The 23,636-nt window shown below is 50.1% G+C and overlaps 1 protein-coding gene across 6 annotated transcripts in view; it reads right to left on the minus strand.

Annotated features, from left to right (window-relative positions):
• The window catches only part of SLC43A3 (solute carrier family 43 member 3), a 757,299-nt gene that overhangs the window by 306,733 nt on the left and 426,930 nt on the right, over positions 1 to 23,636 (minus strand). For all 6 annotated transcript variants that reach the window (XM_077493191.1, XM_077493188.1, XM_077493193.1 and 3 more), the window contains one exon: positions 4,306 to 4,445. In XM_077493191.1, the coding sequence (XP_077349317.1) occupies positions 4,306 to 4,445 (140 nt within the window). The remainder of the gene's footprint in view (positions 1 to 4,305; positions 4,446 to 23,636) is intronic.

Below are 23,636 nucleotides of genomic sequence, written 5' to 3' on the forward strand. Positions count from 1 at the left end.
AGCTAGCTAGTAGCTAGTGAATTGCAGACAGTCCCTGCTCTAAACACCAAACTGTCCCACCCTACACTGAGAAACGACAGCTGCAGAATCGTTCAGCAGCAGTGCAGTGCACTATAATATGCTTTCTATATTTGAAAGAAAGTATATTATACGTGTACAACCCTATATAATGTACACCTATACCAGTGCTTAAAAGAACCTTTGTGGACATAGTAGCTAGTGATTTACAGACTATCCCTGCTCCAAACACCAAACTGTCCCTCAGTCCCTACACTAATAAAAGACAGCTGCAGAATCGGTCAACACTCAGCAGCACAGCAGTGCACCATAATATACTTTGTGTCAGGTCACCTTGAGGCGAGGTGACAGGTGCACACCGTAGGGATCAGGAGTGCACCGCAAGGTTGTGGACCCTACGGCTGACTGCTGCAGATGGGGGACAGATCCCACTGGGGTTAGAGCGTAAGATTCCCTGGGGCGCGGAGTCTAAGAGCCAGCAGGTGTTCACCAGCGCCTCTAGTGGTGAGGATGGACATGGCTGCAACTGGCTCCAGGTTGCGACCCCCAGGGTCCCCCAGCTCACACCCACAGTAGGCAACAGGAGGATAGGGATGGTGAGGGACAAAGCCAAGGTCGGGGGCACAAGCAGACAAGAATAGTCGGCTACACGCCAAAAGGTCAGGATCACAGGCAAACAGGGATAGTCAAGAGATGCCAAAGTCGGTAACGGAGAACAGAAGCAGAGCACACGGCAGGAAACAGGAAGCTAACACACAAAGGAATACACAATGGTTGATCAGCACTGATGGCCTGCAGTGCACAGGTTAATATAGGGCTCCCTGATAGGGCCTGGGGTGGAGCCATGCTTAGAGGAGAGGTTATAAAAACCACCAGGTGGAAGTGGCTGACCTCTAATGCCGCGTACACACGACTGGACTTAGGTCCGACAGACTTTCGACAGAGTTCTGACGGAGTTCTGACAGAGTTCTGACAGAGTTTCCGAATGAACGGACTTGGCCACACACAATCACACCAACGTCCGACGGATTCGAACGTGATGATGTACAACTGGACTAGAATAAGGAAGTTCATAGCCAGTAGCCAATAGCTGCCCTCGCGTCGGTTTTTGTCCGTCGGACTAGCATACGCACGAGCGGATTTCTCGGTAGGAACTGGGTCTGGCGGAGTTCTGTCGGAAAAATTTGAAACATGTTCTATTTATAAAGTCTGTCAGACTTTTGCAAATCAAAAGTCTGCTGCAGCCCACACACGATCGAATAGTCTGCCGGAATCATTCCGCCGGACTTTTAATGTTGAAAAGTCTGGTTGTGTGTACGCGGCATTAGTCTGAAGACATGAGGGAAGGTAAGCAAACACAGGAAGATCACTGCATAACTATGACACTGTATATTTGAAAGAAAGTATATTATACGTGTACAACCCTATATACTGTACACCTATACCAGTCCTTAAAAGGACCTTTGTGGACCTAGTAGCTAGTGATTTGCAGACTGTCCCTGCTCCAAACACCAAACTGTCGCTCAGTCCCTACACTGATAAAAGACAGCTGCAGAATCGGTCAGCACTCAGCAGCACAGCAGTTAGCAGTGCACCATAATATACTTTCTATATTTGAAAGAAAGTACATTATACGTGTAAAACCCTATATACTGTACACCTATACCAGTCCTTAAAAGGACCTTTGTGGACCTAATAGTAATAGCTAGTGATTAAACTGACTGTCCCTGCTCCACACAGCATCCTTTCCCTACACTGACAAAAGGCAGCTGCAGACTCGGTCAGCAGCACAGCAGTCAGCAGCAGTGCACCAGAATATACTTTGTATATTTGAAAGAAAGTATATTCTAAGTGTATTACAACCCTATATACTGTACACCTATACCAGTCCTTAAAAGGACTTTTGTGGACCTAATAGTAATAGCTAGTGATTAAACTGACTGTCCCTCCTCCACACAGCGTCCTGTCCCTACACTGACAAAAGACAGAATGTAAAATGGCCGCCAGATCAGGTCTTTTTATAAGGTATGTCCAATTGTCCATGTGCTGAAATGTCTCAATTGGCTGTCCTGTACCCCATGATGGATGTGTCATCATGGGTCAAACTTCTTCACAATGTAAACGCATATGTCCACCGCGCGAACAGGGCCAGAAGTCTGCCGGTTTGGCGAATCGCGAACGAGCAAAATTTGCCACGAACCGACTGCCGGGCAAACCGCAAGGCCATCCCTACTAGTGGGTACTAAGTATTACTTTCAGTGATTTTCTGTTTTATTGTATGTATATACACTAAACCTGGTGTGTCAGAGGGGCTGAGGTTCTTGAGAAGGTTTAGGCAAAGAACCGAAGACTAATTCTATCCAGCGGCTCCTATGGGGGTAGTGCTATACAAGGTACTGTTTAAATAGAAAGATAGCAGGAGGGGGGCCGAACTTCAGGAAGACCTCACAGCATCTCACCACAACCAAATCTCCTCGAAGTGAGGACAGGTACCAGTCAAAAACACGTTTGAGTGGAACTCCGCTTTAAAAAAGATATTTCAACAAAAGTTGGCATGCTGTCCCTTTAAAATTCAAAAGTGCTACTGTGCATACAATAAAGTTATATCATATAGTATTACTATAAAATGAGAAGGTAGCAATAGTTTAAGCTTAGTGCATATAATCTACATGAAAAATAAATAAATAAGAAACAAAAAAATATTCAACAAAGATGAAATAGTGTCGTTAAAGTGAAAGCAAAGTCTTTTTTTGAACTTGTACCTACAGGTAAGCCTATAATAAGGTAAAGTAAATATCTCCTAAACTTGCACTGTTTCAGAGATATTCACACTGCATGCAGCCGGTGATGTCACCGGCACATGCGCTCTGAAGGGACGACATACTCATGCCGTCCCTTCAGAGTTCTGTGGGCTGGCCATGACTCCCGCGTGCATTCAAACATGGTCAGTACACAAACCCAGTAGGAAGATGGAAGCCTCGTCAACGGGGACAGTGTGCTGCTGGAGAGCTTTTTTCTAAGGTAAACATTTCATAATGTGCTAGTATGCGATACAATATACCCCACTCCAAAGCATACTAGACCAAATAATTTCCTGGGCACTGAAGACATTGATACACGATACAAGCAGAGACCCTGGGTAAGTTCCTTTCTTTATACAGACAAGTCCTGCCTAACTGCATTTGCTCAACAGTAGAGGATTCTTGGTCTGAGCCTGAAAGGTCTGAGTCCTTTAAAATAGATAGTCAAGGCGTTGGACAGAAATCTTGCTGGTGGTTATGCTCCAAGGCATGTACATGGAATCTGATATTGAAGCGGATGGTGGGGAAGATCAAGTCATCCACGGATAAGAGTGAATCTCTGCCATGCAGCTTATCCTTAACTCAGTCAGGCAGTCCTTGCCAAAGAGTTGTTGGGGCCTTATTATGGAGGACAGAGTCTGAAAACGAATGGAATATTGACTCTCATGCCGCGTACACACGACCGGACTTTCTGGCAGAAAAGGTCTGACTGAATCATTTCATCGGATATTCCGATTGTGTGTGGGCTTCAGCTGACTTTTTTTTTTCAAAAATTCTGATGGACCTAGAAATAGAACATGTTTTAAATCTTTCCGACGGAATCAATTCCTATCGGGAAAACCGTTTGTCTGTATGCTATTCCGATGCACCACAAACGATGCAAGGGCAGCTATTGGCTACTGGCTATTGAACTTCCTTTTCTAGTCCCGTCGTACATCACGTTCTAAACGAACAGACTTTGGTGTGATCATGTGTAGGCAAGTCCGTTTCAGCAGAACTCCTTCAGAGTTTATTTTGAAAGAAAGTCCGGTCGTGTGTACGCCGTAACAGTCATGCTTCATTGACATAAACATAGGAGAAAACTCAAAGCAGAGGAGGCACATTTGTTATTAAACATGTACCAAAGGCAGTCTGAAAGGTCATCTTCCCAGAAAGCAAAGACCCAAGCCAGGGCATCACTGGCCAATAGAGAAATCACATAAGCTACCTTGGCTTAAGCTATGTTACTAGCAAAAGCAGATAGCATTTGTGCTGTTCTTGTTAAGATCTGCTGCATTATGCCCTGCTCCAACAGACCACTGGTATGTAGCCCAGCCATGACCAGCCCTATTCCAAGAAGCCAAAAATAAAGGTCACATATCATAAAGAATACAGATACAGAGAGAAGCATGAACGTAGCCAATGGGGAGTTATGCAGTGCATTCAATGAGCTAAGAGTATTCACTATAATTTCAGACATTTTAAAATATTACTGTTTAATACTTACCCATAGTTGTACCCCGCAGGTGGTGGGTATGGAATGTGACCCTTTGGCAATAGAAAAAGTGTTCTCAGAATATGAATAACACTGCAGCATGTAAGGAAGAGGAACGTCGTTCTCAATGAAATTCCATCTTGGTACAGAACCTACAAGAAAAAAAATAAGTTATAAAGCAGCCTGGTTGAAAGGGAATGAATGAATAGATCAATAAATGAATAACGAATGTATATAAATACATTTTTAAACAAATGAAAAGCATATAAGATAAAAAAAATCATATTATAAATATAAAAATAAGTCAATAAACAGGTAAATTAACAAAGTAAATCTATGTACAGTATATAGGACCACTGGGAAAAATTGTGTACCAGCCAACTCTAATGCCCCGTACACACGGCCGGATTTTCCGAGGGAAAATGTTCGATAGTAGCCTTTTGTCAGAAATTCCAAACTTGTGTATGCTCCATTGGACAGTTTCCATCGGAATTTCTGTCGCACAAAATTTTAGATCTGGTTCTCAAATTTTCTGACAACAAAATCTGTTGCGTAATGCGTAAATTCTGATCATGTGTACACAATCCCGATGCACAAAGTGCCACGCATGCTCAGAATAAATTATGAGATGGAAGAGCTCGGTCTGGTAAAACTAGCATTCATAATGGAGATAGCACATTCGTCATGCTGCAATTTTTTAATAGTTTAATGCAGCGCATTCTCTTCTTCTTTAGAATGTTGGAAGAATGACGTTGTTTTGCTGCTTATATTCACACAAGTTCTCACAAAATTATCCCTTTATTATTTCTCATGATCTCATGAATAATATTAATTATGTTTTCGTCAGATCTCCATAATAATGTTTAGCATTTTTATTTCTTTTTTTTTTTTATCAAGATCTACATTTATTTCTTTTTTTTCTAGTGATCTCCATAATATTATTTCTTGTTTTTGTGTGTCAAGTTACCACAAAGCATTATTATCTATTTTTTAACCTCAAGGAGGTTGATTGGTGTTGGTGTCCCTTTGGTTTCACCCTTTCAACTCAATTATCTAGCTCCAGTATAATAGAAGGAAATTTCTCTTTAGTGGCATTGTACTGTAAAGAACCCCATTTGGTCTTACACAAGGATAATGTGATGTTTAGAGCTGCCTTTCTCCTGATATTGGCCCGTCTCCTTAATCAGGACATTATTCCATTTCTCTGCCTGGCTCCAGTACATCAATGGAAATTCAACTACACTGCCTGTAGTGTAGTTCTCACTGTACAGGTTTTCCCTTCAGACACTGCATCTATTAGAAAGACTGATTGTCTTCCCATTATCCCTAATGGTCCCCGTAAAGGTGAACCAGCTTCTCGTTTCACCATTTCTCAATGGCTCAGACAGATCATCATCACAAGCTTAATTTTCTTTTTCTCTCAAGGCATACCCTACTAAGTCTGTAATAAATAAATTTACATATATTTTTTTATGTGAAAAACAGTGCAGCGCTTGATATGTATAAATGTAACATGTGACTGTATACAATAAAGCAATAGATCAGGAAAAAAAACTTCAAAACTAGTGTTTCCAAAAATTGAACATCAATGATAAAGAATATAAATGTGTATGCTGTGCAATAAACATAATGAATTGAAATTGGTTATTAAACCAAAAAAAAATTTATCAAAATTGGTGAAAAAGCAAATAGTTGTTTCAACTACAACTTATTGCTATGAGGCACAAAATTATGATTAAGTGAAACAAATAAACAACAAAAATAAAAAACAAATCAAAACAAGTCCCATGCCTTGGATGAGTGAAGTGATTTACAAGGCCCCATACACGTGAAGATAAAAGTTCATTAAGTGAAACGTGAGTAAATAAAACGTTAAAGTTGATCCCAGATATCACTGGTGCAGGTGCTTGACCACGTAAATTCTTTCACTATACAACTTAAGTAATTCATTATGTTTATTGCACAGCATACACATTTATATTCTTTATCACTGATGTTCAATTTTTGGAAACACTAGTTTTGAAGTTTTTTTTCCTGATCTATTGCTTTATTGTATACAGTCACATGTTACATTTATACATATCAAGCGCTGCACTGTTTTTCACATTTCTGTTATTTAGACCTAGTATCTGTTTTTTTGTGCTTAGCTGCTGTTTCTCTTAAATTGATTTCTTCCATATCAACTAATTTTTTACCAAGCGCAAGTTTTACATTTTGTTTTTATATATTTTTTTATAATTGGTGCCTACAAAGTACATTTTTGTTGCTCTTCTTGTTTAATTATTATTTAGGACGTGGCACTGCTATATTTTAAATTCCCGAAGTCCATCATGTGATGGAATTTGGCAGACTTTTTGATATATTTAAGTCTGTAAGTGCTTCTTGGGCTTTTCTGTATCCGCCAACTGTAAATTTTATGAGGTTTAGGCCTAATCTGATGCCAACTTTGAGAGTAAGTTCCTTCAGGCAGCTTTGAACTGCAGGCTACATTCAGTTTGTGGGCCTGTTAAGAGTTTTACTACTGCTACCCTCCCTTAGATTTGCTGCTTTTGGATGTCCCAATTGTCTCTGAATAACTGATTTCTGTGTCTAATGAATAAGAAAGACAAATCTGTTTATCAAAGCTTATTAAGGGGAGCTTATTAAGGGACCCCCCTCCCTGTTTGTGATCTTTTCCTAGCCCTGGTTTTCTACTAAACTGAAGCATACTGGGAATGGGAGGGGTTCTACCATTTGGTAAAAATGACCAACATATTTTATTGTTTGCCAGTGTCTAGTGTCCGGGTGGCAGGCAGAAGCATAACCAAATTGTCTCTGAACAACTGAATCCTTTTCCCTTAATGAACAACAAAAAATAGATTATTATTAGGTAAGTACAAAAAAAATAGGATTTTTCGTCATAGCTACCTGTAAAATACTTTTCTTTGAGTACATCAGGGGACATAGAGTGAGGCTATTATTCCTTACTTACTGGGTTATGCTCCATCTCCAGGTGAATGGACACTGGTAGACCAAAGGTACACTGGGGCTGAAATCAGACTCCTCAGCTGCTCGAACATAAATTTGATAAAACATTTTTTGTATGCACTGAAGACCAGGTAGCAGCCTTACAAATCTGAGCCACAGATACCTGATGGTGAAAAGCCCAGGCAGTTCCTACACCCCTGGTAGAATAAGCTCTCACCCTGAAGGGAGGAGCCTTATGTTTCAGACTGTAGGCCTGAATGGCGATTTGACGAACCCAATGGGCAATAGAAGCCTTGGAAGCTGCCTGTCCCTTCTTGGGTCCTTCTGGTAAAACAAAAAGGGAGTCTGATCCTTGGATCTCCACAGATCTTGACAATCTAACTCTGACTGCTGGCACTACATCCAAGGAGTGCAGTCGTTTCTCTTATGCCGAATGAGGCTGAGAGAAAAAAAGGCGGCAAAACAATGTCCTGATTCAAATGAAAGGCCGACAACACCTTAGGCAAGAAGGATGGAACAGGTCATAACACAACCATGTTGTGGTGAAGGATCAAGTATGGTTTCCTGCAAAAAAGGGCCACCAACTCCAACACCTTTTAGCCAAGGTGATGGCCATCAGGAAGGCTAGCTTGTATGACAGCAAGACTAATGGAATTTCCTTGATAGGCTCAAATGGTTGCTTCTGTAACACAGACAGTACCAGGTTTAAGTCCCAAGGACAAACAGGAGACCTAATGGGGGGAAGCAAACGAGTTACATAGAGCAAACAAGTTACATAAAGGTTTGGATCAGTGAAATGGGAGGCTAAGGGCCTTTGGAAGAATCCTGGCAAGGCCGAATTCTGGAATAATATAAAGCAAAACTGCGCTACTCAAACACAACACCCTGTGAGCAGCAGCTCAAATCATACTACGACACTCGGAACTCTATATAATGGGGAGCTGCGCTAACTCCCCATTATATAGAAGGCCAAAATCTGGCCCGTGATTGTACTCAAAGCCAATCTGATTTCCACAAAAATAAAAGAAGAAAGCGCCACTAAGTGTAGTAGATTATAAGCAGCTTAATTAAGCCCCCATAATGGGCTACTCACAAGATATTGAGCCTGTTTACTACCAATATCTTGTGAGTAGCCCATTATGGGGGCTTAATTAAAGTGCTTATAATCTACTAGCCTTAGTGGCGCTTTCTTCTTTTCTTTTTGTCTGCTATATATGACACAAATGTATGGACTTTACCCAGATTAGTTTGGACTTTATTTTGTGTGTTTGCCTTTTTGCCTATAACCAATTGGGTGACACAGTGGTGTAGTGGTTAGCACTCTCACCTAGCAGTAAGAAGGGTCGCTGGTTCGAATCCCAACCACGACACTACCTGCCTGGAGTTTGCATGTTCTCCCTGTGCCTGCATGGGTTTCCTCTCACAGTCCAAAGACATGCAGGTAGTTTAATTGGCTTCTGTCCAAAATTGGCCCTAGTATATGAATGGGCTCCTTGAGGGTAGGGACCAATGTGAGTGTGCAATGTACAGGGACAATTCAACCTTATTAACTATAAAACTATCCATTCAATTTTATTGAATCTGATTTCCATAGAGACTGTAAATTGGGGTGGAATATAGGACCTTAAGACAGTAGATCATGGCGGCACGGAAGCGTCCATGGCCCGTCTATTCCCAATCTCATGATCTCTGGGAACAAGGGCCTCCTGGGCCAGGCTGGTGCCACCAGGATGACTGGAACCCCTCTCTCCAAATCCTGCACAACAAATGTGGAACGAACTGGCTCTATGGAACTACTAGAGCATCTGCTTCGATTGCCAGGGGATCCCTTGTTCAGGATGCAAACTGCTGTAGTTTGTTGTTTAACCTGGATACCAATAGATCGACCTCTTGACATTCAACACTGTCAGAGTTCCCAAAGCACGTTTGGGTGTAGGGACCATTCCCCAAGGCAGATCTGCTGGCGGCTGAGATAATCTGCCTTCCAGTTCTCTACTCCTGGGATATGGACCGGTGATAGAACTGGCACATGTCCCTCTGCCCAGGTTAATATGTGGTTCCCCAACTCCTGAGTTGAGTGTCTCCTGGTACCACCCTGGTGTTTGATATAGGCCATTGCAGTGGGGCAGTCCTTAAGCTCCCCCGTCCAAGACCGTAGGGCCAGACAGAGGCGGCTCTCTAATTAGGCAAATTAGGCGATTGCCTAAGGCCCCGCAGTCTTAAGGGCCTCGCAATCGAGTAATTTGCCTGTAAATAATCCGGTGGCAGCAAGTGCGGGGAGCGGGACAGTAGAGTCCTCTAGGTGGCGCAGCGGCTGGATGACAGACGGCATGAGGGCGGCATGTCCATGTGGGACCCTCACTTGAGCTTCTCTCTTGTGCCGCTCACCAGACCTCTCCTCCACACCTGCCTCCTATTTGGTTCTGGAGTCGGAGCGGGGTGTTTCTGAAAAACTACCCAGCTGGATAGTCCCACCATGAGTGTGAAGAGGGAGGAACTCTTATGCTGCCGACCAGAGCAAAGGTGAGTGCCCATGCCGTGCAGCCTTCCCTGTGTGCCTGAATAGGAGGAGCGGTGGGGAGACTGCACATAGATAGTGGAATTGATTTTTACATATTAATCCATACAGCCGCTGAATGTCTGCAGGGAGGAGAGGAGGAGAAGTCATCATTCAGCGGTTGCATGAAGGAATATGGAAAAATCAATTCCACTATCTATGTGCAGTCTCTCCACCACTCCTCCTATTTAACTTTTTCTGCATCCCCGTTCTCTCCGGCCCCTCCTTGTGCTCCCTGGCTCCGCCCCTCCGTGCGCTCCCTGGCTCCGCCCCTCCGTGCGCTCCCTGGCCCCGCCCGTCCTGCTCTCCAGCCCCCTTTGTGCTCCCTGGCTCCGCCCCTTCTTGTACTCCCTTTCTCCACGCCTCCTGCTCTTCAGCCCCTCCCTTTGCTCCCTGGCTCCGCCCCTCCTGCTCTCCAGCCAATTCTTGTCCTCCCTGGCTCCACCCCCATTTCACCAGCACCCCCTGCTCTCCAATTCTTTCTGCTTCCCCTCTCAAGCTCCCCCCCAGCACTCTCCACCCCCCACCCTTAGCACTATCTGGCCCCCAGCACTCTCCACCCTACACCCCCTGCGGCTCTCTCTTGCCCCCATCACTCTCCACCTTCCACCCCCAGCACTCTCCACCCTCAGCACTCTCCACCCCCAGCACTCTCCACCCCCAGCACTCTCCAGCCCCCACCCCCAGCACTCTCTGGCCCCCAGCACTCTCCAGCCCCCAGCCCCCACCCCCAGCACTCTCTGGCCCCCAGCACTCTCCAGCCCCCACCCCCAGCACTCTCTGGCCCCAGCACTCTCCGCCCCCCACCCCCAGCACGCAATGCCCCCCACCCCCCAGTGCTCCCTGGCCCCCAGCACTCTCCGCCCCCCAACCCCCAGCATTCTCTGGCCCCCAGCACCTTCCAGCCCCCACCCCCCAGCACTCTCTGGTCCCCACCCCCCAGCACTCTCTGGTCCCCACCCCCCAGCACTCTCTGGTCCCCACCCCCCAGCACACTCTGGTCCCCACCCCCCAGCACTCTCTGGTCCCCAGTACTCTCTGGTCCCCACCCCCCAGCACTCTCCGGTCCCCACCCCCCAGCACTCTCCGGTCCCCACCCCCAGCACTCTCCGGTCCCCACCCCCCAGCACTCTCCGGCCCCCACCCCCCAGCACTCTCCGGCCCCCACCCCCCAGCACTCTCCGGTCCCCACCCCCCAGCACTCTCCGGTCCCCAGCACTCTCCAGTCCCCACCCCCCAGCACTCTCCGGCCCCCACCCCCCAGCACTCTCCGGTCCCCACCCCCGGAACTCTCCGGTCCCCACCCCCAGCACTCTCCGGTCCCCACCCCCCAGCACTCTCCGGCCCCCACCCCCCAGCACTCTCTGGCCCCCACCCCCCAGCACTCTCCGGCCCCCAGCACTCTCCGGCCCCCACCCCCAGCACTCTCCGGTCCCCACCCCCCAGCACTCTCCGGTCCCCACCCCCCAGCACTCTCCGGCCCCCACCCCCCAGCACTCTCCGGCCCCCACCCCCCAGCACTCTCCGGTCCCCACCCCCAGCACTCTCCGGTCCCCACCCCCAGCACTCTCCGGCCCCCACCCCCAGCTATCTCCGGCCCCCACCCCCAGCACTCTCTGGCCCCAGCACTCTCCGCCCCCCAGCACTCTCCGCCCCCCACCCCCCAGCACTCTCTGGTCCCCACCCCCCAGCACTCTCCGGTCCCCACCCCCCAGCACTCTCCGGTCCCCACCCCCCAGCACTCTCCGGTCCCCACCCCCAGCACTCTCTGGCCCCAGCACCCCCCGCCCCCCACCCCCCAGCACTCTCTGCCCCCCACCCCCCAGTACTCCCTGGCCCCAGCACTCTCCGTCCCCCACCCCCCAGCATTCTCTGGCCCCCAGCACTCACCAGTCCCCACCCCCCAGCACTCGCCAGTCCCCACCCCCCAGCACTCAATGGTCCCCACCCCCCAGCACTCAATGGTCCCCACCCCCCAGCACTCTCCGGTCCCCACCCCCCAGCACTCTCCGGTCCCCACCCCCCAGCACTCTACAGCTCCTCCCTGCTCTTTTCCCCCCCAGGGACTGCAGACAGGGACAGATCTCTAGATCTCTCTCTCCTCCTTTCCCTCACCCTCTCTTTCTCACCTCCCCCTCTCTCTCTCTTACCCCTCTATCCCCCTCTATCTTTCTCCCCCCTCTCTCTTACCCCCTTTCCCCCTCTCTCCCTCTCCCTCCTACCCCCCTCTCCCTCCCCCTCTCTCTCTCTCTCTCTCTCACCACACTCCTCTCTCTTACCCCTTCCCACCCCTTTCTCTCTCCCTTCCCTTCTCTCCATTCCCTCCCTTCTCTCCATTCCCTCCCTTCTCTCCATTCCCTCCCTTCTCTCCCTTCTCTCCCTTCCCTCCCTTCCCTCCCTTCTCTCCCTTCTCTCCCTTCTCTCCCTTCTCTCCCTTCCCTCCCTTCTCTCCCTCGCTCTCTCCCCTTCCCCCCTCTCTCCCTTCCCCCCGCTCTCCCTTCCCCCTCTCTCCCTTCCCTCTATCCCCCCTTCCTTCTCTTCCTCTCTCTCTCCCTCCCTTCCTCTCTCCCCTCCTCCCTCTCTCCGTTCCCTCTATCCCCCCTTCCCTTCCTCCCTCCCTCTCTCCCTCCCTCCCTCTCTCCCTTCCTCCCTCTCTCCCTTGCTTCCCTCTCTCCCTTGCTTCCCTCTCTCCCTTGCTTCCCTCTCTCCCTTGCTTCCCTCTCTCCCTCCGCTTCCCTCTCTCCCTCCGCTTCCCTCCCTCTCTCCTCCCTCTCCCTTCCTCTCTCCCCCTCCCTTCCTCTCTCCCCCTCTCTCTTCCCTCCTTCTCTTCTCCCTTGCTTCCCTCTCTATATCACTTCCTTCCCGCTCTATCTCACTTCCTTCCCTCTCTATCTCACTTCCTTCCCTCCCTCTCTGCCTTCCTTGCTTCCCTCTTTCCCTTCCTTCCTTTCCTCTCTCTCCCTTCCTTCCCTCCCTCTCTCCCCTCCCTTCCTTCCCTCTCTCTCCATTCCCTCTCTCTCCCCTCCCTTCCTTCCCTCCCTCTCTCCCCTCCCTTCCTTCCCTCCCTCTCTCCCCTCCCTCCCTCTCTCCCCTCCCTCCCTTCCCTCCCTCTCTCCCCTCCCTTCCTTCCCTCTCTCCCCTCCCTCCCTTCCTTCCCTCTCTCCCATACCTTCCTTCCCTCCCTCTCTCCCTCCCTATCTCCCTCCCTTCCTTACCTCCCTCTCTCCCCTCCCTCCCTCTCTCCCTTCCCTCCCCTCCCTCTCTCCCCTCCCCTCCCTTCCCTCCCTCTCTCCCCTCCGTTCCCTCCCTCTCTCCCCTCCCCTCCCTCCCTCTCTCCCTTCCCTCCCTCTCTCCCCTCCCTCCCTCTCTCCCCTCCCTCCCTCTTTCCCCTCCCTTCCCTCCCTCTCTTCTCCCTTCCTTCCCTCTCTCTCTTCTCCCTTCCTTCCCTCCCTCTCTTCTCCGTTCCTTCCCTCCCTCTCTCCTTCCCTCTCTCCTCCCTTCCTTCCCTCCCTCTCTTCTCCCTTCCTTCCCTCCCTCTCTCCTTCCCTCTCTCCTGCCTTCCTTCCCTCTCTCCCTTCCTTCCCTCTCTCTCTTCCTTCCTCTTCCTTCCCCCTTCCTTCCCCCTTCCTTCCCCCTTCCTTCCCTCTCCTCCCCTCCTTCTCTCCTCCCTCTCTCCCTCTCCTCCCTCTCTCTCCCCCACCCCTCCTCTCCTCTTTCCACCTCTCTCTCCCCCTTTTGTGCACCCTTTATCTACCCCTCTCTCACCCCCCTCTCTGCCTCCCTCTCGGTCACCCACTCTCCCTCTTCCTTCCCTCCCTCTCTCCTTCCCTCTCTCCTCCCTTCCTTCCCTCCCTCTCTTCTCCCTTCCCTCCCTCTCTCCTTCCCTCTCTCCTGCCTTCCTTCCCTCTCTCCCTTCCTTCCCTCTCTCTCTTCCTTCCTCTTTCTTCCCCCTTCCTTCCCCCTTCCTTCCCCCTTCCTTCCCTCTTCCTTCCCTCTTCCTTCCCTCTCTCCTCCATCTCTCCCTCTCCCTCTCTCTCCCCGACCCCTCCTCTCCTCTTTCCACCTCTCTCTCCCCCTTTTGTGCACCCTTTATCTACCCCTCTCTCACCCCCCTCTCTGCCTCCCTCTCGGTCACCCACTCTCCCTCTTACTCACAATGTCTTTCTCCCCTCCCCCTCTATATCTTTCCCTCCCCCTATCTCTCACAATCTCTCGCTCCCCCTCCCCTCTCTCACCCCTCCTCTCTGTCTCCCTTCCCCTCTCTTGCTCCCCCTGCACTGTGCTGGGATCCCCCCACTCTACTTCCTCTGCGGATGTGGAATGGCTCAGTGACAACCCCTCCCCATTCTCCCAAGACCCAGGAAATTCTTAGAGGGGTTGCCACCTTGGTGGGCCCCAGATGTTTTAATGGCTGCATATGTCTGATGGGTGAGGAGAGTGCCCTGGAAGTGGTGCAGATGAACTGTTTGCTAGATCGGTGCATCTTTTTGCAGCCATTTTTATTGCTTGAATTTTTTTCCCATTATGGGCGTGATTGGGGCCTCATGTGTAAGTTTCGCCTAAGGCCTCACAAATCCTAGAGCCACCTCTGGGGCCAGATGTACCACCCATAATTCCAGGATAATTCCAGGATGTTGATGGGCAGGCTCTGCCCTTGACCATCTCCCCTGAGCTGTGAGCCCCTCTAGGGTTGCTCCCCAGCCCGAGAGACTGGTGTCTGTGGTCAGTACTCTCCAAGACATACCGGGAGGAAAGATCTTCCCTTTTGCAGGTTCTGATCTTGCAAACACCAGCTTAGGCTTAAGTGTGCCCGGGGACATAAGGACATGGGGTAATCCAGGGCTTGTGATCTTCTGTTCCAAGCCGACAAGTTTTTTTGTTGTATGGGCCTGGAATGGAACTGAGCATAGGGAACTGCCTTGAAGGAAGACACATCCTTCCCTAAAGACTCATACAGAGCCGAATGGAGGGTTGCCTGGTGCCCCTTACCTGACGCACTCAGAGCAAGATCTTTATGGGTGGCAGAAATACCTTTGTAAAAAAGAAAAAGAGGGAAGAAAAAAATTGTGCATAGAGAACAAAATAAGCAGCCAACACATCACTAGACATACAGTGCAAAATGGAAATAAAAGACAAAGGTGTGGCGTTAAGTGAGCAAGTGAATAACATATGAACCTGATAAGGTAAAATAGGCAGTGCAAAATTGAATGCGAACAAAATTAAAACATAAAAGTCCAAAGTAAATAATAAACATCTATGGAAAGTTCATTAGAGTGCAGAATAAAGTGAAAAGGTCTTTCTTGGATAATCCAGAATAAATCTTGAAAATACAGTCAAAATGGTAACGTGCTCACGATTACCAGATTCGATGGACACGTTGGAAGGCTGGCTGTAGGCCAGCCTGTATTTGTGGGAGGAGTCGGAGACTATATAACCCTCCTCCTCTGTCAGGGCCAGGGTTGGGGTTTTCTAGGTGGAGGCAGCTCATGGGGGAAGGGTTGTCCATCTATCACCCACCACTCACTTCTCTACAATCATGCTGGTGGAGAGGGGGTGCGTTCCCCTGTCCTGTTCCAGTGTGGGGAGAGGGGGGGGTGAGCGGCGTTCGGCCGCCCCAGCTCCTCTCTCTCCCCACATGTTTGCTCTGTCCACCCGCAGTTTCTTCCAGTATGGGGAGGGGGGGATCGGTCGCCCCAGCTCCTCTCTCTCCCCACGGTTGCCATGTCCAGCCGCCTGTTTCTTCCAGTGTGGGGAGAGGGGGGGAGTGTGATCGGTCGGCCGGGCTCCTCTCTCTCCCCACGGTTGCCATGTCCAGCCGCTTGTTCTTCCAGTGTGGGGAGAGGGGGAGGTGATCGACGATCGGCCGCCCCCGCTCCTCTCTCCCCACATGTTCGCTCCGTCCACCCGCCCGCCGTTTCTTCCAGTGTGGGGAGGGGGGGTGATCGGTCGCCCCAGCTCCTCTCTCTCCCCACGTGTGTGGTGCTCCGTCCGCCTGACGGTTCGGGGGGGGGGGCTCCACGTGGCGGCCGTCGGCCGCTTCTCCCTGGGGGGAGGGTGTGATCAGCGGGGCTGCTGGGAGCCCGCCTGGTGATCGGCCGCCCGCTGGCTCCTCTCTCCCTTTGCTTGCATGGCGGGGGGAGAGGGGGGGGGGTCGGCCACCGCTGGCTCCACTCCCCGTGCATGTCCGTCGCCAGAGCTGCCGAGAACCCGCCTGGTGATCGGTCAGCTGCTGGATCCTCTCTCCCCTTGCTCATGTGGGGGGGGGGGGTGGTATCGGCTGGCTGCCTAAGTGAGCGGTGGGTCCTGGTGCTTGCAAGGGGGATGGGCTGTCACCCACCTGTTGCTCCTTTCCTCCCCACAGCGCGGACCGGCATCTCTGCTGCAGTGATGGAGGATCTCAGTCCACCCAGGTTGCTGCTTTACTTGGTGGTTTCTTTGGTCGGTGTTATATTGGGGTCAGCCCGGGTGTCTGTGGTAGCTTCCATCAGCAATTTTCTGTCATAGCATTCTGTTATAGTGTTTTGCCAGCGTTTTCTGTTATAGCGTTTTTTCCAGCGGTTTCTGTCATAGCGTTCTGCCAGCGTTTTCTGTCATAGCGTTCTGCCAGCGTTTTCTGTCATAGCGTTCTGCCAGCGTTTTCTGTCATAGCGTTCTGCCAGCGTTTTCTGTCATAGCGTTCTGCCAGCGTTTCTGTCATAGCGTTCTGCCAGCGTTTTCTGTCATAGCGTTCTGCCAGCGTTTTCTGTCATAGTGTTCTGCCAGCGTTTTCTGTCATAGCGTTCTGCCAGCGTTTTTCTGTCACAGCGTTCTGCCAGCGTTTTTCTGTCACAGCGTTCTGCCAGCGTTTTTCTGTCACAGCGTTCTGCCAGCGTTTTTCTGTCACAGCGTTCTGCCAGCGTTTTCTGTCACAGCGTTCTGCCAGCGATTTTCTGTCACAGCGTTCTGCCAGCGATTTTCTGTCACAGCGTTCTGCCTACGATTTTCTGTCACAGCGGGCTATCCAGCATTTCTGTCACAACGTTCTGTCCAGCATTTCTGTCACAGCGTTCTGCCCTGCATTTTCTGCACAGCATTTTCTGTCACAACGTTCTGCCCAGCATTTTTCTGTCACAGCGTTCTGCCCAGCATTTTTCTGTCACAGCGTTCTGCCCAGCATTTTTCTGTCACAGCGTTCTGCCCAGCATTTTTCTGTCACAGCGTTCTGCCCAGCATTTTCTGTCACAGCGTTCTGCCCAGCATTTTCTGTCACAGCGTTCTGCCCAGCATTTTCTGTCACAGCGTTCTGCCCAGCATTTTCTGTCACAGCGTTCTGCCCAGCATTTTCTGTCATAACATTCGGCCCAGCATTTTCTGTCATAACGTTCGGCCCAGCTTTCCTGTCATAGCGTTCTATCTAGCTTTCCTGTCATAGCGTTCTGTCCAGCATTTCTGTCACAGCGTTCTGTCCAGGTTTCGGTCATAGCATTCAGTCCAGTTTTTGTCACAGCGTTCTGTTCAGCATTTTCTGTCATAGCGTTCGGCCCAGCATTTCTGTCACAAGCGTTCCATCTAGCTTTCCTGTCACAGCGTTCTGTCCAGGTTTCGGTCAGCATTCAGTCCAGTTTTTCTGTCACAGCGTTCTGTTCAGCATTTTCTGTCATAGCGTTCTGCCCAGCATTTCTGTCACAGCGTTCGGTCCAGCATTTCTGTCACAGCGTTCGGTCCAGCATTTCTGTCACAGCGTTCGGTCCAGCATTTCTGTCACAGCGTTCGGTCCAGCATTTCTGTCACAGCGTTCGGCCCAGCATTTCTGTCATAGCATTCGATCTAGCTTTCCTGTCATAGCGTTCTGTCCAGGTTTTGGTTATAGCATTAGTCCAGTTTTCTGTCACAGCGTTCTGTTCAGCATTTTCTGTCATTACGTTCGGCTCAGCATTTTCTGTCATTACGTTCGGCCCAGCATTTTCTGTCTTTACGTTCGGCCCAGCATTTTCTGTCTTTACGTTCGGCCCAGCATTTTCTGTCATACGTTCGGCCCAGCATTTTCTGTCATACGTTCGGCCCAGCATTTTCTGTCATACGTTCGGCCCAGCATTTTCTGTCATACGTTCGGCCCAGCATTTTCTGTCATACGTTCGGCCCAGCATTTTCTGTCATACGTTCGGCCCAGCATTTTCTGTCATACGTTCGGCCCAGCATTTTCTGTCATAATGTTCGGCCCAGCAATTCTGTCATAGCGATTGGTCCAGCATTCTCGGTCATAGCATTCTTTCTAGCTTTCCTGTCATAGCGTTCTGTCCAGGTTCGGTCACAGCATTTAGTCCAGTATTTCCGTCATAGCGTTCGGTCCAGTATTTCCGTCATAGCGCTCTGTCCAGCATGGCGGTCATAGTGGTTTGCCCCTGGGTTCCTGTCATATCATTCTGCCCGGCATGTCTGTCATAGCGTTCCGCCCCAGGTTATCTGTCAGTGTTCTGCCCCTGGAGTTCTGTCATAGCGTCCTGCCAGCATGTCTGTCATAGCGTTCTGCCCCGGGATTTCAGTCATCGTTCTACCTAGGTTAACTTTTAGCATTTCTGTCATGGCATTGTCGTGACATTTTTCTGTCAGTATTTCTGTCATAGTGTTTCTGTTCAGTGGTTCTGTCATGGTGTTTCAACCTCTGTGTTTGGCTTCAGAGTTCGCAGAAGGGTGTTCACTTATGACATATTCTGGTTAGGTTTGTCTGCATTCATTGTCATGTCTTATCGTATCTGTGTTCATGTTTGTACCGGGGTCAGTTAGCTAGGGCTCGCACATCGGGATCTGTCACGTCTACAGATCCATACGGGCTGAGGTTTCGTTATTAATGATTGTTGACCACAATCTTCTCGCCTGTATACCATACGTCATACGATGCATGTTCATTCACCACACCTGTACGTCTACCCACCACGGTCTGTGGGTACTCTAGGCCTGAGTTTCTGTTAATTACCTGTCTCTGCGCTGCAGGTTACTCAGGTTAACTCACTATTTCTCAACTCACACACGGGGGGGGGGGGGGGGGTTCATCATTAGGTTCATTCATGCGCTGTGGTCTTGACTTTTCTGCCATGTTCTCATTCTTATGTAGGCATAGGGGCGTTGTTGTTGTTCTCATGTCTGGTTGTCTGTCTTTCCTTCTAGTTGCGTTTTCAGGTTGGGCCGTCTTGGCATCCATACCAATATCAACCATGCCTGCACTCACGTACAGATGTCTTTTCGCCACTGGGCGCACCCTCAGGTTGGAAGCAGACAACAATTTTCTTTAGTGGACATCCTGTTGCATAGAGGCCCTGGTTACCGCCCTGGGATTCATACTCTCAGGGTGTGTCCAAGCCACGGTCCTTAGGTGGTAGGTTGGGCGACGTCGTCACCATTCTGGATTCCACTCTCAGCTCCGATCTCTTGTCTAGGAGGTTGCCTGGAGTACTGCTCAGGGACGTCGGTCCAGTCATCTTTGCTCCTCCCCGGTTTGTTCCAGGTGGGGAGGGGGGTGCTTTAGTCACTTTGGGCATGGCTGGTTCATGCTATGGGACTTATTCCCCTGGGTTGGAGTCTGGTTCTCCTTCCTCGGTTCAGGATTCGGTCTCGGTTGGGAGGTCTCGGGCAGTAGCATGTCCTGCTCGCATCCGGTGGGACCAGTTTGTCTTGGTGTCGCCATGTTGATGATGCTTGCCATGGCATCTACTCCATCACATCCATCAGGCAGCCAGGTTTCCTCTCCTATCACTGGTATTTTTGCCACTCACCCTCTCACATCCTCTTACCAGGTATGGGAAGGGGTGTCTTCACGGTGCTTCTTCTGGTGTCTGTTGTAGGGGTTCTTCGGGTCAGCCCTTGCTCTCTTTTCCCCACGTATCCTCTCATTCATAGCAGTTCATTCTCATGTCCGGGTCACCTTGGGCATCAGGCTCATCCTATCCTTCGCGGGACGTTCAATTGGGTTTGCGTAGCTTGCAGGCTCTAAGGAGGTTCCTTCTCATCTCCAGGTCTGGAGTCGGTGGGTTCTACTCTCACAGCGGATACTTACCGGTTACTTACGGTTGGCGTTTGGGCATACGTCATTTTAGGGATGGGATCTCTACCTTCCCTCTCCCACCTAAACTTGTGTCTTTTTGCCCTCTTTTCAGGCATACTGACCATCCAGGCCATGGCACACCTCAGGCCTTGTTTCTTAAGTAATATTGCATTTCCCACTTGAAGACTCCGATTACAAGTTGGAAGGCTGGCTGTAGGCCAGCCTGTATTTGTGGGAGGAGTCGGAGACTATATAACCCTCCTCCTCTGTCAGGGCCAGGGTTGGGGTTTTCTAGGTGCCCACCCACCCGTTTCCCCCAGGTTATTCACTCATACTCATAGTATTTTTCTTATTCTTACATTCAGGGTATGCCCTCTTTTCAGGCATACTGACCATCCAGGCCATGGCACACCTCAGGCCTTGTTTCTTAAGTAATATTGCATTTCCCACTTGAAGACTCCGATTACAAATGTACTGTATAGCACTTGGGTCAAACAGGCACTCTTGAGGGAATGACCTCAAACAGGAACTCCCACCATTAGAAAAACGGTAAGAAGGGTTCCACCCATTGTTGAATGAAGACTGTCAGGTATCCATGATGGACTCCAAAACATGTGGTGAATAACATCATATGGTGTGCATGAAAAACAAATGATCTGCACATAGTTTGATACTTTTTGCCGTTTAATGGTAAAAAAAAAAAAAAAGAAAAAAAAAAGGAGATTTACACTTTCAGCAAATCCCATAAAACAAGCTTGTAAATAAAATGGAGTATAAGGAACAATTCCAAGAGCATCACCTGACGCATTTCATCCTATTGGACATCATCTGGCCAGAAATACCTTTGCCTGGACCATATCCAGGATCAGACCTAGATACTTGAGACTCTGAGCTGGTCTCAAGGCTGACTTTTCGGTATGTATGAGGTTTTCTAAATACTGCACTGTGCAATCTACACTGTGTTCCAGGGCCTATAGTGAGTGATCTCTGAGCAGGTCGTCGTCCAAGTATCTGAGCACCAAGATCCCCATGGCCCTTAAAAGACCCAGTACATATGCTAGGATCTTTGTAAGCACCTGAGGTGATATGGCAAGCCCGAAGGGCAGTGGCACAAGCTGGAAATTACATTTCTCTACTGCAAATCGCAGGAACCTCTGATAAGGCTGAAATATAGGTACATGTAAATACGCATCCTTGATATTGATGAAGGCTAAGAAGTCTTCCATCTGGAGCGAGGCTATTACCGAGGGGACTGGCTCCATCCTGAAGGATTGAACAGATATTGGTTCAGGGATCTTAGGTCCAAGATTAGCCTTATTGTCCCCATTTGGTTTTAGAACCACAAAGAGGTTTGAATAAAACCCTGTGCCTCTTTCGGACACTGGAACCAGGGGCGGATCCAGGGGGGGGGCAACGGGTCAATTGCCCCCTCCGAGAATACCGCCAGCTAATGACAGCACGGCCGGTTCCGCGGGTCCAATCGCGGCCGGTTCCGCGGGTACCCGCGGGCCGGTTCCGTGGGTCCAATCGCGGCCGGTTCCGCGGGTCCAATCGCGGCCGGTTCCACGGGTCCAATCGCGGCCGGTTCCACGGGTCCAATCGCGGCCGGTTCCGAGGGTACCCGCGGCCGGTTCCGAGGGTCCAATCGCGGTCGGTTCCGCGGGTACCCGCGCGGCCGGTTCCGCGGGTACCCGCGCTGAGTGGACGGGTGAGGGGGGGGCAGCTGGGCGGCTTAGGAGGGCTGCTGGCCAATCAGGAAGCCAGCAGGCAGGGGAGCAGGGAGATGACATCATCTCTCACTGCCCTGCATCCCTCCAGTTCCACCCTCACTGTGTAGGAAGCTGTGTGCAGCAGAGAGATTGCATCATCTCTCTGCTGCCTATCTTCACTCTGGGACCCAACAAAAGACCACCAGTAGGTGACAATCTGCAGTGTGTGGCAGGCTACGTGGCAAGTGGCAATCCGCAATGTGTGGCAGACTACGTGGCAAGTGGCAATCCACAATGTGTGGCAGACTACGTGGCAAGTGACAATCCGCAATGTGTGGCAGGTGACGTGGCAAGTGACAATCCGCAATGTGTGGCAGACTACGTGGCAAGTGGCAATCCGCAATGTGTGGCAGGTGACGTGGCAAGTGACAATCCGCAATGTGTGGCAGGCTACGTGGCAAGTGGCAATCCGCAATGTGTGGCAGGTGACGTGGCAAGTGACAATCCGCAATGTGTGGCAGGCTACGTGGCAAGTGGCAATCCGCAATGTGTGGCAGGCAACGTGGCAAGTGACAATCCGCAATGTGTGGCAGGTGACGTGGCAAGTGACAATCCGCAATGTGTGGCAGACTACGTGGCAAGTCACAATCCGCAATGTGTGGCAGGCTACGTGGCAAGTGGCAATCCGCAATGTGTGGCAGGCAACGTGGCAAGTGACAATCCGCAATGTGTGGCAGGTGACGTGGCAAGTGGCAATCCGCAATGTGTGGCAGGCAACGTGGCAAGTGACAATCCGCAATGTGTGGCAGGTGACGTGGCAAGTGACAATCCCCAATGTGTGGCAGGTGACGTGGCAAGTGGCAATCCGCAATGTGGGTCAGGCAACGTGGCAAGTGACAATCCGCAATGTGTGGCAGGTGACGTGGCAAGTGGCAATCCGCAATGTGTGGCAGGCTACGTGGCAATCCGCATCTGGTGGCAGGCGACGTGGCAAGTGACAATCCGCAATGTGTGGCAGGTGACATGGCAAGTCACAATCCGCAATGTGTGGCAGGTGACGTGGCAAGTGGCAATCTGCAATGTGTGGCAGGCTACGTGGCAAGTGACAATCCGCAATGTGTGGCAGGTGACGTGGCAAGTAACAATCCGCATTTGGTGACAAGTGACAATCCACATTTGGTGGCAGGCGACATGGCAAGTGACATCCTCAGGGCTCCCACTGATTCTGCAATATGGTGAGTTGAACCATTTCATTTTATATTACAATGTATTAATAGAAATAATGCGCTTCAATCATCCTGACACCATAACAACCATGGTGCCGTAATGATTGAAGCGCCAATACCAGCCATTTCCCATATAAATTGCCCCCCAAAAAACATATTTTATAGCAGTGCCCCTCCCGAGATTAGACTCTGGATCCGCCCCTGACTGGAACCTGTATGATTACTCCTTGATGCACTAACTGCTCTAGTGCTTGAAACAACACGTTTCATTTTGGAGGATCTGCAGGAAGGTTGGACCCTAAAAAACTCAGAGGAGAAAACCTCCATAATTCTAGCTTGTAACCGCAGGACACTGTTGAGGTGTTCTCCAAATGTATGCAAATTGGAACAGCCTTTCCCCCACCTGATAGAGTGGGGCGTCCCCTCAAAAGGAGGGCTTGCTTCTGGGTTTAGAAGACTTCTGGGTTTTCTCTGGCCCTGTCCCTGTGGCTTGCCCCTGGCTCTAGCGCCCTGTTGGTGGCAGAACTGCCTTGGTGCTAAAATACCTGAGGAAACCACAGAGGTTTTAAATGATGGATGCCTGTTCCTTCTCTTTGCAGGAAGTAAAGAACTTTTTCCTCCAGAAATCTTTTGGATGTACATGTCCAGATCATCACCAAACAAACGTTCCCCATGGAAGGGGAACCCTGCCAATAACTTCTTACAGGGAAGCTCAGCTGACCAGTTCTTAAGTCACACAAGTCTGCACGTGTGTACAGACAGGAGAGCCAGATGAAAGACTTGCTGTATAGAATCCTTTAAGGTATCTACAGCAAAACACAGCGCTCACAGAATATCTGCCCTATTTTCAGCAAGATCATCCTCCA

The sequence above is a fragment of the Lithobates pipiens genome, unplaced genomic scaffold (assembly GCF_037356315.1).
Source record: "Lithobates pipiens isolate NorthernLeopardFrog02 unplaced genomic scaffold, aLitPip1_a1.2 Scaffold_19, whole genome shotgun sequence".
Lineage (NCBI taxonomy): Eukaryota > Metazoa > Chordata > Amphibia > Anura > Ranidae > Lithobates > Lithobates pipiens.